At 39.8% G+C, this 13,503-nt stretch overlaps 1 protein-coding gene across 5 annotated transcripts in view; it reads right to left on the bottom strand.

The window, feature by feature from the left end:
* scube1 (signal peptide, CUB domain, EGF-like 1) overlaps positions 1–13,503 on the bottom strand; it is a 276,868-nt gene that overhangs the window by 41,557 nt on the left and 221,808 nt on the right. For all 5 annotated transcript variants that reach the window (XM_080190824.1, XM_080190822.1, XM_080190823.1 and 2 more), the window contains 3 exons: positions 8,869–8,985; positions 7,858–7,980; positions 2,636–2,755 (listed from right to left, as the gene is read on the bottom strand). In XM_080190824.1, the coding sequence (XP_080046950.1) occupies positions 2,636–2,755; positions 7,858–7,980; positions 8,869–8,985 (360 nt within the window). The remainder of the gene's footprint in view (positions 1–2,635; positions 2,756–7,857; positions 7,981–8,868; positions 8,986–13,503) is intronic.

Genomic DNA, 13,503 nt, shown 5'->3' with positions numbered 1-13,503 from the left:
CTTAATGGCCAGAATTTGCCTCACTTAAAAAAAAATCCAAACAATCCAAAATGATGGGAAGGACCTGAATTTGGAAGTCCCACTTCCATTTCCAACAGCTTCTATTTTATTGATCAGAGAAAGAAAGGCATGACTCACAAGAGAAAACTGAACTCAGTAGAGTCTACTGAGCTTTTTGATCAAACCCTGTTTCACTGTAGCAAACGCCTTAACCCACAATGTGGAAGTCACAAATTTTTAAGAGAATTATGCCATTATTCATGCTTGGCTATTTCAACCGAGCATTATCTCAGTAGGGGGTTGCAGAAAGCCAAATTGGGCCTTTTAAGCAGCCCCACTCAGCAGCTCCTGTGGCCTCTGATTTGCATTTGGAGATGGATAGACTTGACCCTACCTCCACACCTGCTCCTCCCACCCTGAGTGAAGATCCTGCTATTTGGGGCCTTTCTGCCAAGGCATGCATTTTGACCCAGGAGATTTCCCGTGACCACAACACAACTTGGGAGCAAAACTCTGAGCCTATTTCGATGTCCCAACCCTGCTTATGTCAGCAGTGTGTTCTATGGTGAAGTTTTATGGGAGGCAATCAAATAACACACCACGTTCGTCATCCAATTAGAAATGGCAAGTGGGCACCAGGGCCAATCAGAATGGTCAATGACAATGGATGTCAACAGTTTCAATGAGAATGGTGTGTTCTGCTCAGGTATATAAGAAGCAAACAGCCGCACTGGATGGAGGGTCAGAACCAATGCTGGAGTTGCCAGCCATGTCCTGAAGCCCAGCAGAAGCTATTCCCTCCATCTACAAAGGAAACACTTTCAGACGAAATATTTCCCAGTTGAAGTACTGCAGAGTAAGATTTGGATCCCTCAAAATAATCTCAGCATATTTCTGCCCTGTTGTTCCTCCCTCCTGCACTGCACTTGCCTCCTGTGAGGAAGTGAGCTGCAGATACAGTTGGGATTCCATTGAACATTTGGAGCTTCAAATTAAGGTAAAATTGAGCTATTAAATATTTTCTGTGGTTGCTCGCAAATGACTGCTGGCAGGGATGGTTTCCATGCTAACTCCCAGGAGAAAACAGGTGAAGAGGCAGGGAAATGTTAAGGAGCCAACCTAATAGATTTCTTCAGAACATTCCCCCCTCCCCAATTCTTCAAAGCTGCCTAGATTCACCAATGTTTATGTACAGCGCTGTGGCATACACATGAGCGATTAGAGATGGGCAATAAAAATAATATTGGTTGCGCCAGAAGTCTATATCCAGTTAACTTTCTAAAAAGCTTATTCCATAATCAAATAGCAATTTCTCTGTACATGTGGATATTATTTCACCAATGTACACTATCATTTGATCAGCAAAACTGTTCTGGTTTCATGGTACATTTTTAAAATTTCTCTTAAATTCTGCCCAGAGATGGTTAAACATTCAATAAAATCAAAAAATCTTGACAAGGCAAGGCCATTTTAAAACAAGAACTTAGTGGCTGGATGGAAACTACAGAGCAGGTTTGTGAATTGGGAGCTTTGTAGTTGAGGAAGTATTGTTATTAACACTCCAGTAAAGTGAACCTGCCACTGCCTCAAGCGCATGTCCTTTTTAAATCCCACTTGATGCACGTGTCAGTAGCTTACACAAATGTCACAGTAGGAAGTAATGAGGATGGAGACGCATCTACTGGAGTAGAGGGATTAAAGCTTGGAACAGCTAACTATCAAAGGAGAATAATTGCAGGCAGTCAGGTTTGGGCTGGAAGGGATTAGTAGACAGCAGAAAAGTTGGAATGGAAAAGTATTTTGATGAGGGTGTGGATGGGTGGAAGAGAGGGGGAAAGAGTTGAGTTTTTATGCATCAGCAGAACAGGAGTGGGGTTAAAATTCTGTTCACCAGGGAGGGATGTGAATTGAGATTCCATTTAAACATCAGAGCCAAAAACCTTGCTGCTTGAGTGGGTAGGGGGGATCCAAAATGTTTTCTGGGGAGTGTGCTGAGGAATAAAGACAAGTTCAGTGAGGGTTAAAGGATTGCGAGTCAAATAGTCTCTACACTGTGAAGAAAAAGAGGGTTCATAGCAAGAACTTGCTTAGTGTAGAGACTGTGGAGCTAAAAAAAGGGAACTTGCTTTGCTGAAGGAATGATCTTGCTCTGTGGAGCGCATTGAAGCTTTGATCAGTTGGGTGGGGATTAGTTGTGATTAGTTAGCTTGTTTAGAGTTGATGTGCTTTGTCCAACCACACTGTGATGAATTTGTCACATAACATTCCGCTTTCTGCGTCGCTTAAAGGTGCTGCAATATTTAAGTGTTAAGGCTAATATATGTGCAGAACCAGGATTAAAATGTCAACCCACTGTGGTTTCTACTGAATGCATTGTATTTATTAAACTATTGGAATAGATACTAGTCAGATACATCTGATTATTATTTCATCCTCTAAAGCTGCCAGTAGTCAAATATCTTACATATATCTAATTTTGGTTTTACATTTACATATTAAATAATGTTGAAAACTTGCCTTTTTGTTAACAGAATTACTGTGAATTTCTATACTCCATCAAAATACTTTGAACACACTTTCCATGCACCCTTCACTGCTACTGTGTTTGCACAATCATGAAAAAGTGAATACTAACCTGCTACAAAGAGTGCCTTTGATGGACAGGACAGAGAGCAGCTCTCTACTCCTCCACTCTTACTACAGATCAGCTGGACCTTGCGTGCAATCTTTGCATTTCGGAGACATTTCACCGCCTCTGAGGGAGAGTGAGTCATTGATTACATTCAAAGAATTACAAGGTAGAGTTACCCTCGCTAATTGAGTGTTTTATTGCAGTTAGAAATATTCAGAAACAATGCATATCACATTACCCTAGTGGTTACTAGGTCTGCATCTGGAGGGATTGAATACATCAGTAAAAGATACAAGTAGCTACTCCAGATATAAAGATAATGCTATTTGAACATCTCTTGGTTAAGCTGTGATACACCACCTTGTATTTTTACAGCACCCATTTTAAAATGTCACAGAATGAAGACAAAATTTGACACTACCGCAGTAAAGGAGATATTGCAGCACATGACCAAAAGCTTAGTCAAAGGAACCTTGTAAGGAACATTCTAAAGAAGGAGAAAGATGCACAGAGGTGGAGAGAGACTTTCAAAGGGAATTCCAAAGTTTAGGGCGTAGGCAGTTGAAAGCATTGTTGGCAATGGAGATATCAGAGGGTTAAGGGCTGGAGGAGAATTTGATAACAAGGGGTCTGTCCATGGAGGAATATGCAAATAAAGAAAAAAATTAAAATTGAGGCACTGATGAGCCAGAACCAGTGTGGGTCAGGAAGCACAGAATGATGGATAAACCATGAGTTAGTGCCAGTTATGATACAGGCAGCACTATGAGCTGAAAGAGGGTGGAAAATGGAAGGCTTTGCAACAAACATATCTGGAGGCACCAAAAGCACGGATGAGGGTTTCTGCAGCAGACGTGGTGAGGCAGAGTTGGGAACAGGCAATAGTATGGAGGTAGAAATAAGCGGTCTTGGTAATGGAGAACAGATGGACTCAGAAGCTCAGCTCGGGGACAATCCTGATGCTGAGGTTATGAAAAATGTGGCTGAACTCCAGCAGAGGCCAAGGAGGAGGCTGGAGTAAGTGGCTGGGTAACAAAGTCTGTGGTGGAAACTGAAAACAATGGCTTCAGTCTTTCCCAAATTTAATTGGAACAAATTTCTGTTCATCCTATTCTGATGTCAGACAAGCAACATGCCAAATCAGATCCAATGAAACAGCTGAGAGAGAAGGTGGTGAGATACGCTTGGATGTTGTCAGCACATATGCAAAATCTGACATTAGTTTTTGGAGGATTTGCCAAGAAACAGTGCATAAATGAGAAGTAGAAGAGAGCCAAGGATAGAACCAGGGAACAATCCAGAGGCGGGAATAGAAGCCTTTTAACAGATCCTCAGGCAAACTGAGTCAAATTCCATAAAAATAATACTGACAAATGTGCTGAAGATGTATCGACAACCTATCTGAATTTGTAACAATTCTGTTGTTTCTAAGTGGAGAAAGTTGCTGGTGAATGTTCTATAATGAAGAGATATGGAATGGAATGCATGACAATTATTTGATTGAAGGGATACTTTTGCAAAATTGCTAACAATGGATTTCAACCTGGTTTCATATTTTTGGGATTTAACAAACTAATTGTAACATAACTAATTGAATTCTGCTTTACAGCTAGTGGGATAATCTTAAAAAATGCAAGAGGAGATTTGAAAACTGTGCAGACTAATAATGCTGTGTATGCACAGTTTTGCAATTTTTTTTTCCTGTTTTTCCATCATTCTCCTTCAATTTTTCCATAATGCATATTTAGTTAAAAGTACAGGTTGCTTGCTGCATGTTGTATGTCATCTTAGAATGTTGGCATTGACTGTGATGCTAAAGATCTTTCTGTGCAGTTGCAGGAAATAAGGAATCTGACATTTGGCATGCAAGTCAGCAAAAAGTGTCTGATTAATCAGTGAAAAAGAACAGTGAAATTAACTAGGCAGCACACTTCCCAAACAAAATATACTTTCATGAAGGATGTAAAAAAAAAGAAACCACAACAATTAGAGGAACACAGTTCTTGTTTAAATGATAAGAAAACTATATAACTCAATGCATTGAATTACAAATATTTTAATCTGAGAAGTGAGGTTGTGCCTACAAAAAGTAACAACAACCTTTACTAGCATAACACCTCTAACATAGTAAAATGTTGCAAGACAGTTCATAGGAAGGTTTTAAAACACACAAAAAAAATGACACTGTGGTGTTATTAGGGCAGATGAACTAAAGCTTGGTCACATAAGCCAGTTTTAAGTGTGTCTTGGGTAGTGAGAGAGGTGGAAAGGCATAGGGAGGGAACTCCACAGCTTAAGGCTTTGCGGACTGGGGGCATGGCCACCAAAAATACACCAAATCAAATCAGGAATGCTCAAGAGGCCAAAGTGCAGAGACCTCAGAGGGTCATAGCAATGGAGGAAATTACAGTGGCAGGAAGGGCCGAGGACATGGAGGGATTTGTAAGCAAGTTTGAGAATTTTAAAATTGAGGAGTTGCCTAACCAGGAGTCAATGTAGATTGCTAAATACATGAATGATGGGTGAATGAGACTTGCTGCATGTTATGGTAGTGCAGCAGAGTTTTGGATAACGTCTAGCTTACAAAGGATAGAACATAGTCAGGAGTGCATTGGAATAGTCATGTCTAGCAGTAACAAAGGCATGGACAAGGCAGGTTAGGGCTATATTACGGAAGTAGAAATATGTGATCATAGTGAGGATGAATATGTGTCACCGGAAGCTCATATCAAAATCAATAGGACACCAAGGTTGCAAACGGTTTGATTCAGCTTTAGGTAGTTCCCAGGGCCAATAAAATTCTCTCTACTCTGTTCAAAAGAGTCTCCATCCTAGCACTGGCACAACTCCTCACTATACCAATGTGTGATTTTGCATTTCCCAATTGGCAATTTGCCAATTCATACTAAACTAGGAGTGCAATTATGCTGAGACAGACATTATAAGAGGAAACAGTCAGATAAATGAAAATAGAATGTATTGCAATAATAAAGAAACTTTTGATTAGCATCTGAAAAATAAAGATAGGTAAACCATTCAAGTGGAGTCCTTTTCCAAATTTGGTAAGGTCCCCTGTTAATACTGATGACAAAAAGGAGGAAACAAAAACCAGAATACATGAATGATAATTAAATCATCAAGTGTGAGGTAATAGGCTAAATAGACAGAAAATAGATTTTGACATGCAAAAGACATGTCAAGCCATATGAAAAGGAATTGGAAAGAGTGCAATTAACTTAAATGGAGAGTAAAGCAGAAAAGACTGTTTAAAGGGGTAAGTTGGATGTGCTTTTTTTTTGGCACAGTTACTCTTCTGCTGAGCTGCCCAAAAGTGGCACTCACGTGACCATAACAAAATGGTTTTCACTTCTATTTTTCTGTACTGTAATATTGTACCATCCAACTCCTTACGGAGGCCAAATCAAAGAGGCATTTGTTCTCATGGCTCTGTCCTTAGTACTCCAGATGGCTCAAGGTAGTTTTGTGTTCTCTGAGCGACAAGAGTACTGTGCTGCTGCTGCCAGGAACAGACAATCAATTAAAGAATTAATTACTATTTACAACTAAAAGATTGAAAAGTATCTATGCTCAAGATTCATAAGATTATACTCTTAGAGATCATTTATATAGTGTTTTTCTTGAGAAATGTGTTTCTTAAAGGGGACTCAGTTAAGCTCAGTTGGCTGGACAGCTAGTTCAGAATGCAGAGCAACGCCAACAGTGCAGGTTCAATTCCCATTGTGACTGAGATTATTCTCAACCTTGCCCCTTGCCTGAGGTGTGGTGCTCCTCAGGTTAAATCATGCTCCTGTTTTACCACCAGTTAAGGGGAGAGACTATGGTGACTGCACCTTATTGAAAACACAATATGGCAACTTCTTCTGAGCTGTACATCTGCAAAATTCACTCCCACTTGTAGGGGTGGCAAGTTAGCACAGTGGTTAGCACTGTGGCCTCACAGCACCAGGGACCCAGATTCGATTCCAGCCTCAGATCACTGTCTGTGTGGAGTTTGCACATTCTTTCCACATCTGCATGGGTTTCCTCCGGGTGCTCTGGTTTCCTCCCACCATCCAAAGATTGCAGGTTAGGTTGATTGGCCATGATAAATTCTCCCTTCCGTGTCAGGGACATTAGAGGATAAATATGTAAGGTTATGGGGATAGGGCCTGGGTGGGATTGTTGTCGGTGTAGGCCCAAAGGCCAAATGGCCTCCTTCTGCACTGTAGGGATTCTATTCTATTAAATTCTAGATTTTTCTAGATTCACACTTATAATTGCTATCAAGTAAACTGTCCAATGAGGGTGGACACGCAGGCATCAGATAAGATCAGGTTCCCCACAGCCAAACAATCTATCGCTTCTCATCGCTTAGAAACAGATATTAAGAGCACCTGTTTCAGGCAGAAGCATGGAACAGCGAATGGAACTACACCTCTGCCTGGGTTAAAGCCTACAGGAGAAGAAGGGTGAGATGTTGTAGGTTGGGATTTTGAACATTGCAGATGGAGGATGCAGTTTCATGCTGACCATTTCCTGATCTTGCTTGTGTCATTAAGGGTAGATGCTGAGCACTGCTTAGGTGTTCCCCAATGAGAAAATAACTTTAGAAGCTCTATCACTCAACAGCTTTCACATACTTCACAGTCCTGGGGCATCATGATTAACCTTTTATTCCTGTATAAATCTTTAAACCAAATAAACTTGACAGATGAAAATTCCTTTCCAACTGAAAGGGAAAATATAGAACACTGTAAAGGTTAAAAATCTGAAATTAATGGAAATTTAGTTTAAAACAAGGAACATTCTTTTTGTATTTCCAAAGTAATTTCAAAAATCAGCATCTTATTTAGATCAAATGTTTCACCTGCTCCACTGGAGCCTAGCCATGAACAGAAATTAATACTCCTTCAGCTGTTTGATGTCTATATTTCATGTGTACAATTCCTGTTTTAAAGAAAAATGATTGTGGTACTCAGAGTTCAAATAATGGAGCCGTCCTAACATTTATTTGGGATAAATCCTCAAACTAAATCGGTGAATTGATTTAAGAAATGTATGTTGCTGGTACAAAGTTACATGAAATATTCTAGTGGTGCCTTTAACTAAAAATGCCTTAGTTCGGACACTACAATGGCATATTATTTCTTTTTAATGTGGAGTATGATCAAACTAACTTTAAGAGACTCCCATCTTATCTTATGGCTTTCTAAAATCCTACTTACCAGCACAATCCTTTTTATTCCAATGCAATTTCTTCCCGGGAGGACACACACACTCGTAACTTCCCATTGTGTTAATACAACTATAGTCACAGCTTCCATTATTAATACTGCACTCATCGATATCTGAAAAGATACATTTCAGTGACTCAAATTAAAGTCTGTGGTGAGAAAGAAGCAGCCCTATTTTTCTACTCACTTATTCAAAACTTGATGTATTCTTTATGAAAACAAATTTATTCCTTAAACACAATTCATGTCACGATCAAATACCATTATAGTAAATAAATGACTGGGTTAAAGAATTAAATACATTATTTACTCAGGTACATGATGATTCCATAATACCAAGTAACAAGCCACGCATTAACTATGCTTTCGGTAGAAATTGAATCAACAGAATATAATTTTAGTGCAACATACTAAAATGAAAGATGTGAATAGGGAAATGAAACATGCTTTAACATGTCCTCAATAATTTGCATCTTACTCAAAATGTAGCCAGCTATACCTTAATCATGCTAAGTTCTGCATGGCCCTTTCTTTGCTTCATTCCCCAAATCTGGCCATATCCCCATCAATTTGTTCTTCTGCACCCCTCCACTTTATCTCACACAATCTCTACTCCTCAGACTTCTATTTCATCTGCCATTGTGCTACTCTGGAATATCCTTGACGCCTGCAGCTATACTGCCTTCTTAAGAGCACTAACCCAAATTTCACCAACCTGCTCTTCACACTAATGTTGTTTACTGGCAAGACCAACTCTGATCACTTCCTCGCATCTGTTAGCGCCCTATCCTTTTGCAACTCAGATCCATTTGCAGTCACACTCTCTTGCAATTTGTTGATGATGGCATTTTTAAATTCTGTACAGACTAGTTTCTGGTCTTCCATTTACGACAATATTTCAAATTTTACTTTAATATTAACTAACATTGGATAGTACCTAATACTAATCATTGCAGTTTCAATCCATGTGAATTATAATGCCACCCATCGTATTGAACAAACCTCCACAATGTGTCAGTCCATATAAAGTATAACCTTTATGACACAAGCATTCAAAGCTTCCTGGGTAGTTGATGCATATGTGGTCACACGTCCTTTCAAAGGAACACTCGTCGATGTCTAAAATTGAAGGAAAGAAATGATACCATTAAGAAAGCCCCATTGGATACACTAGTATTACTAATAAAGATATTATGGGATCTGTTCTATTTCCTCTATTCTAAGTAGTATATAATGAACAGAAGAAAATTACAGATATTTGGGACACTACAATTCCAATTTTACATAAAACTGGTTACCAGATAAGCAGAACTTGAGTGAGGACAGCCAAGACAGAAAAGCACCAAAGGTCAGAATGAGAAACATAACGCTAGCCACTGGCATCATCAGTTCACCGGTATCCACTCAGGGTATGATTAAACTTTTATTTTTCAAACACTGCGCATACAAAATGTTCCAAGACCAATGGGGAAAAGCCTCATTGAACCTCATTATTTTCACATTTAACAGAATCTACATCTGCAGCTGCTCATGATGGAGCAAATTAGCACACAAAAAAAATGACCTAGGCCTGCCCAGCACCATTTTCACCAGGGGTGGGGGGTGCGTGAAGGAGGTTGGAACAAACTTTGTACATCTGCAGTTCATAGCGGCAATGACACCATTTAGAAGTGCAGCTGTTTTCAGTAAGAAGTAATTGTTGTTATCAAAGTTTCTGAAACATGACTTGTGGGATTAACAAATATGAGGAAAGGGTCTAAATCTGCTGGAATTCTTTGGAGTCAGGTACCCTTTAGAATTGTTAAGAATAGACATGCATATGCATAGAGTGGAAAAGGTCCATGGAACTGTCAAGATATTTAAATTCCCTGCTCTTTAAATTTTGAAAGAAAGCAGCCTGCGGCTGGGAAAAAGGGTGCTTCCAATTTCAATAAGTCTTTGTTAATATAAATCAGAAGGCTGTTATTATAATATTCATGCTGCTTGTCTGCTTTCACAAGCAATCATTACAACTATGGGAGGCATGTATGTTTATAGTTTGATTGAGAGCTCCAAGAGGTTATAAAGAGTTAGCTGCTTTTAAGAATGTAAGAAAAACAAGTAGCACACTATTTAGCACTTAAACCTGTTCCACCATTCAATGAGATCCTGGCCAATCTTCAACTTTAACAAGAGGTTCCTGCAATATCCCCGTATCCATTGATGCTTTTATTATGTAGAAATCTATCTCAGTCTTGAACATACTCAATAACTGAGCCTTTGAGGCAATGAATATATTTTTTATACGAGATTAAAATGTATTCAATGTGCTTTGATCAATGAGAGTTTTTAAAAAATCTACTGAAGTCTGTAATAGATGCATTGAACAGAAAGTTATTTCACTTCGGCATAGCTCCTGAAGCCTGCTCATTATAATATTGGTTGAGTTGGAATGGAGGATGTAAAGACAACAGCTGGAGTGTAGGAAGGCATAGGCTGGCATGCATTTACAATAAATTGGCAAAAGAGCTATGGTGATGCTTAGAGGTCATGGGTTGACACTAAGTTGACATGGAAATATAAAAGGCTATGCGGATGAGCACAGATCCTGGGTTGACATAGAGGCTATAATGGGCTATGGGGTGGCTGAGAGGGCAATATGAGGGGCAATGGGTGGTTAGAGGGGCATAGATTGGCATGGCATGTATGGGGTAAAGGAGTGAGAGTGGGAGGCATGAATTGGCATGGAGAATGTTTGAGGATGAGGAGTGAGGGCTAAAGGTTTATTTGTGTTTTGCTGTTTTTAGTACAACTAGGTTATAGTTTCAGCATGCCAAGGTAGGCTTCCCCCCACCCTGACCCCAGAATGAAAATCCATATTTTTGTGGAAATTTCTCCCAAGTCTGGTTTGGGCAGTTGGAAATTTTCTCAATTCTGCATACCTGACCCAGGAGCAGAAGTTAAGCTCTGAGTATCTGGAATCCTGCTGCAGCTGACTGAACACGCAAGGCAAGACAGCGGAAAAATGATATCCACAGCTGCTAACTGTAGGCATTGTTCTAATTGGCTCCAATTGGATGGAGTTCCTTCCTGTGAACCATATCATACTTTACAATCGCCAAAATCAAGAGCATGTGTACGGCACATACTCTTGCAATTTGGCCAATGTTGTCTACCTGATACACTGCAGGAAAGGACACACAGTTTGCAGAATTCCAATTAGAATGCGAGTCTTTACAGCTAATCTGCTATTCAAGTCTTAAAAATGCAGACAATGTGAGTGGAGATATCATTAAGCATAGGTTAAAGAGATGTGTATTGTCTCCAGACAGGACAGTAAGCGAGATGTTGCAAATTCAGGCAAGGCATGGTACTTTGGGGAGACCATGCAGATGTTACGACAACGGATGAATGAACACCACTCAACAATCACCAGGCAAGACTGTTCCCTTCCTGTTAGCGAATACTTCAGTGGTCACGGGCATTCGGCCTCTGATCTTCGAGTAAACGTTCTCCAAGGCGGCCTTCAAGACACACGACAGAGTTGCTGAGCAGAAACTGACCTCAACTAGGATCTTGGGTTCATGTCACACTATCTGTAATCCCCATGACTTGCCTGAACTTGCAACATCTCACTTACTGTCCTGTCATTCATCATCCCTGTGCTCCCTGATTTACCCTGGCTTCTAAGATTTAAAAATTTTAATCATTGCCACTGAGTCAAAATCCTGGAACTCCCTTCCTAACTACACGATAGGGATGTAGTTACATTGGAGATGGTTCAGAGGATGTTCACTAGATTGACTCCAGAGATGAAGGGTTTGACATTCGAAGAGAGACTGGGTGGCTGGGTCTATACTCCCTGGAGTTTAGAAGAATGAGAGGAAACCTAATTGAGGTGTATGTTAAGAGGGATTAATAAAGTAAATGTGGAGACGATGTTTCCTCTTGTAGGGCAGTCTAAAACAAGAGGTCATAGTTTTAGGATAAGGAGTGGCAGATTTGAAACAGAGATGAGGAGAAATTACTTGTTCCAAAGGGTCGTGAGTCTGTGGAATTCACTATCCCAGATTGTGGTGGATGTCAGGACTTAGTAAAGGTTTGAAGGAGAATGGGCAGATAAACGGAATTGAGCCAAAGTGAGTTCAGCCATGATTGTATTAAATGGTGGAGCAGACTTGAGGGGATGAATTGTCAATCCCTGCTCCTAGTTCTTAACACCACTATTCAAGAAAGGAGCAAAAAACTATAGGTCAGTTAGCCTAACATTTACGAATGGGAAAATGCTTGAATCCCACTATTAAGGAGGCAATAGTAGGACATTTAGAAAATTGTAACACAATTAGGCAGGATTAACTTGGTTTTGGGAAATGGAAATCATGTTCGATTAATTGATTAGAGATCTTTGAGGAAATAACAAGCAGGGCCGATAATGGGGAATAAGCAGATGTGGTGTATTTGGATTTCAAAAGGCATTTGATAAGGTGCCACAGCAAAGGTTACAACACAAAATAATTGCTCACGATATTAGGAGTAATATATTAGCATGGATATAGGATTGGTTAGTTAATAGATAGCAGAGAGTTGGGATAAATGGGTTATTTTCAGTTTGACAAACTGTAACTAGTGACATAAAGATCAGAGCTGGGGCTCCAATATTTACAATCTATATCAATGACTTAGATGAAGGGATCAATGCATGGTAGCTAAACATGATGATGACTAAAGATAGGTAGTAAAGGAAATTGTGAAGAGCACATAAAGATTCTGCAAAGGGATATAAATAGGTTAACTGAGTGGATAAAAATTCAGCAGTTGGAATGTAAGGTGAGCTTGTCCACACTGGCAGGAGGAATAGAAAGCAAAATGTTATCTAAATGGAGAGAGACTGCAGAAATCTATGGCGCGGGGGATATGTGTGTTCTGGTACATGAATCACATGAATCACATTCTGGTACATGAATTTGGTCTCCTTATTTGAGGAAGGATGTCGTGGCACTGGAGGCAGTTCAGAGGAGGTTCACCAGATTGATTCTGGGGATGAGGGGGTTGACGTATGAGGAGAGAGTGAACAATTTGGATTTATACTCATTGGAGTTTAGAAGGATGAGAGGAATCTGATCAAGATATATAAAATTTTAAAAGGGATTGATAAAGTAAAGGTAGACCAAATATTTCCTCTTATGGTGCTATGTAGAGCAAGAGATCACAGATATAGGTTGCGAGACAGTAGATTTAAAGCTGAGATGAGGAGGAACTACTTCTCGCAGCCCCATAGCATGCTGGAGTCTGAATCATTGAATGGTTTCAAGAAGGAGATAGACATATTTCAACTAAAAAAAGGAAAGGGTGATATGGGGAACAGGTGGGGAGGTGGATTTGAGACAAGGGAGAGATCAGCCATGGTCTGATTGAATGGCAGAGCAGGCTACTTCTGCTCCTAATTCCTATGTTCCTATGATCTTATTGAATGGCAATGATCAGGCTTGAGGGGTCAAATGACCTACTCCTGCTTCATTTTCTTATGAAATGCTGATCTTCCAGTGATGTTCACATCCAATTTAAGGATTGTTGGGCAAGTATAGAATATAGAAAGGGAGGGGAATGAGAAATGTGGGACCTGAGTCCTCCAAATTGAGAGACCTTTTTTGGAAAACA

This window comes from Carcharhinus amblyrhynchos, chromosome 6 (assembly GCF_965287045.1).
Source record: "Carcharhinus amblyrhynchos chromosome 6, sCarAmb.v2.hapA, whole genome shotgun sequence".
Classification (NCBI taxonomy): domain Eukaryota; kingdom Metazoa; phylum Chordata; class Chondrichthyes; order Carcharhiniformes; family Carcharhinidae; genus Carcharhinus; species Carcharhinus amblyrhynchos.
The sequence above is the reverse complement of the archived record's forward strand: the minus strand, read 5'-3'. Positions and strand labels throughout refer to the sequence as shown.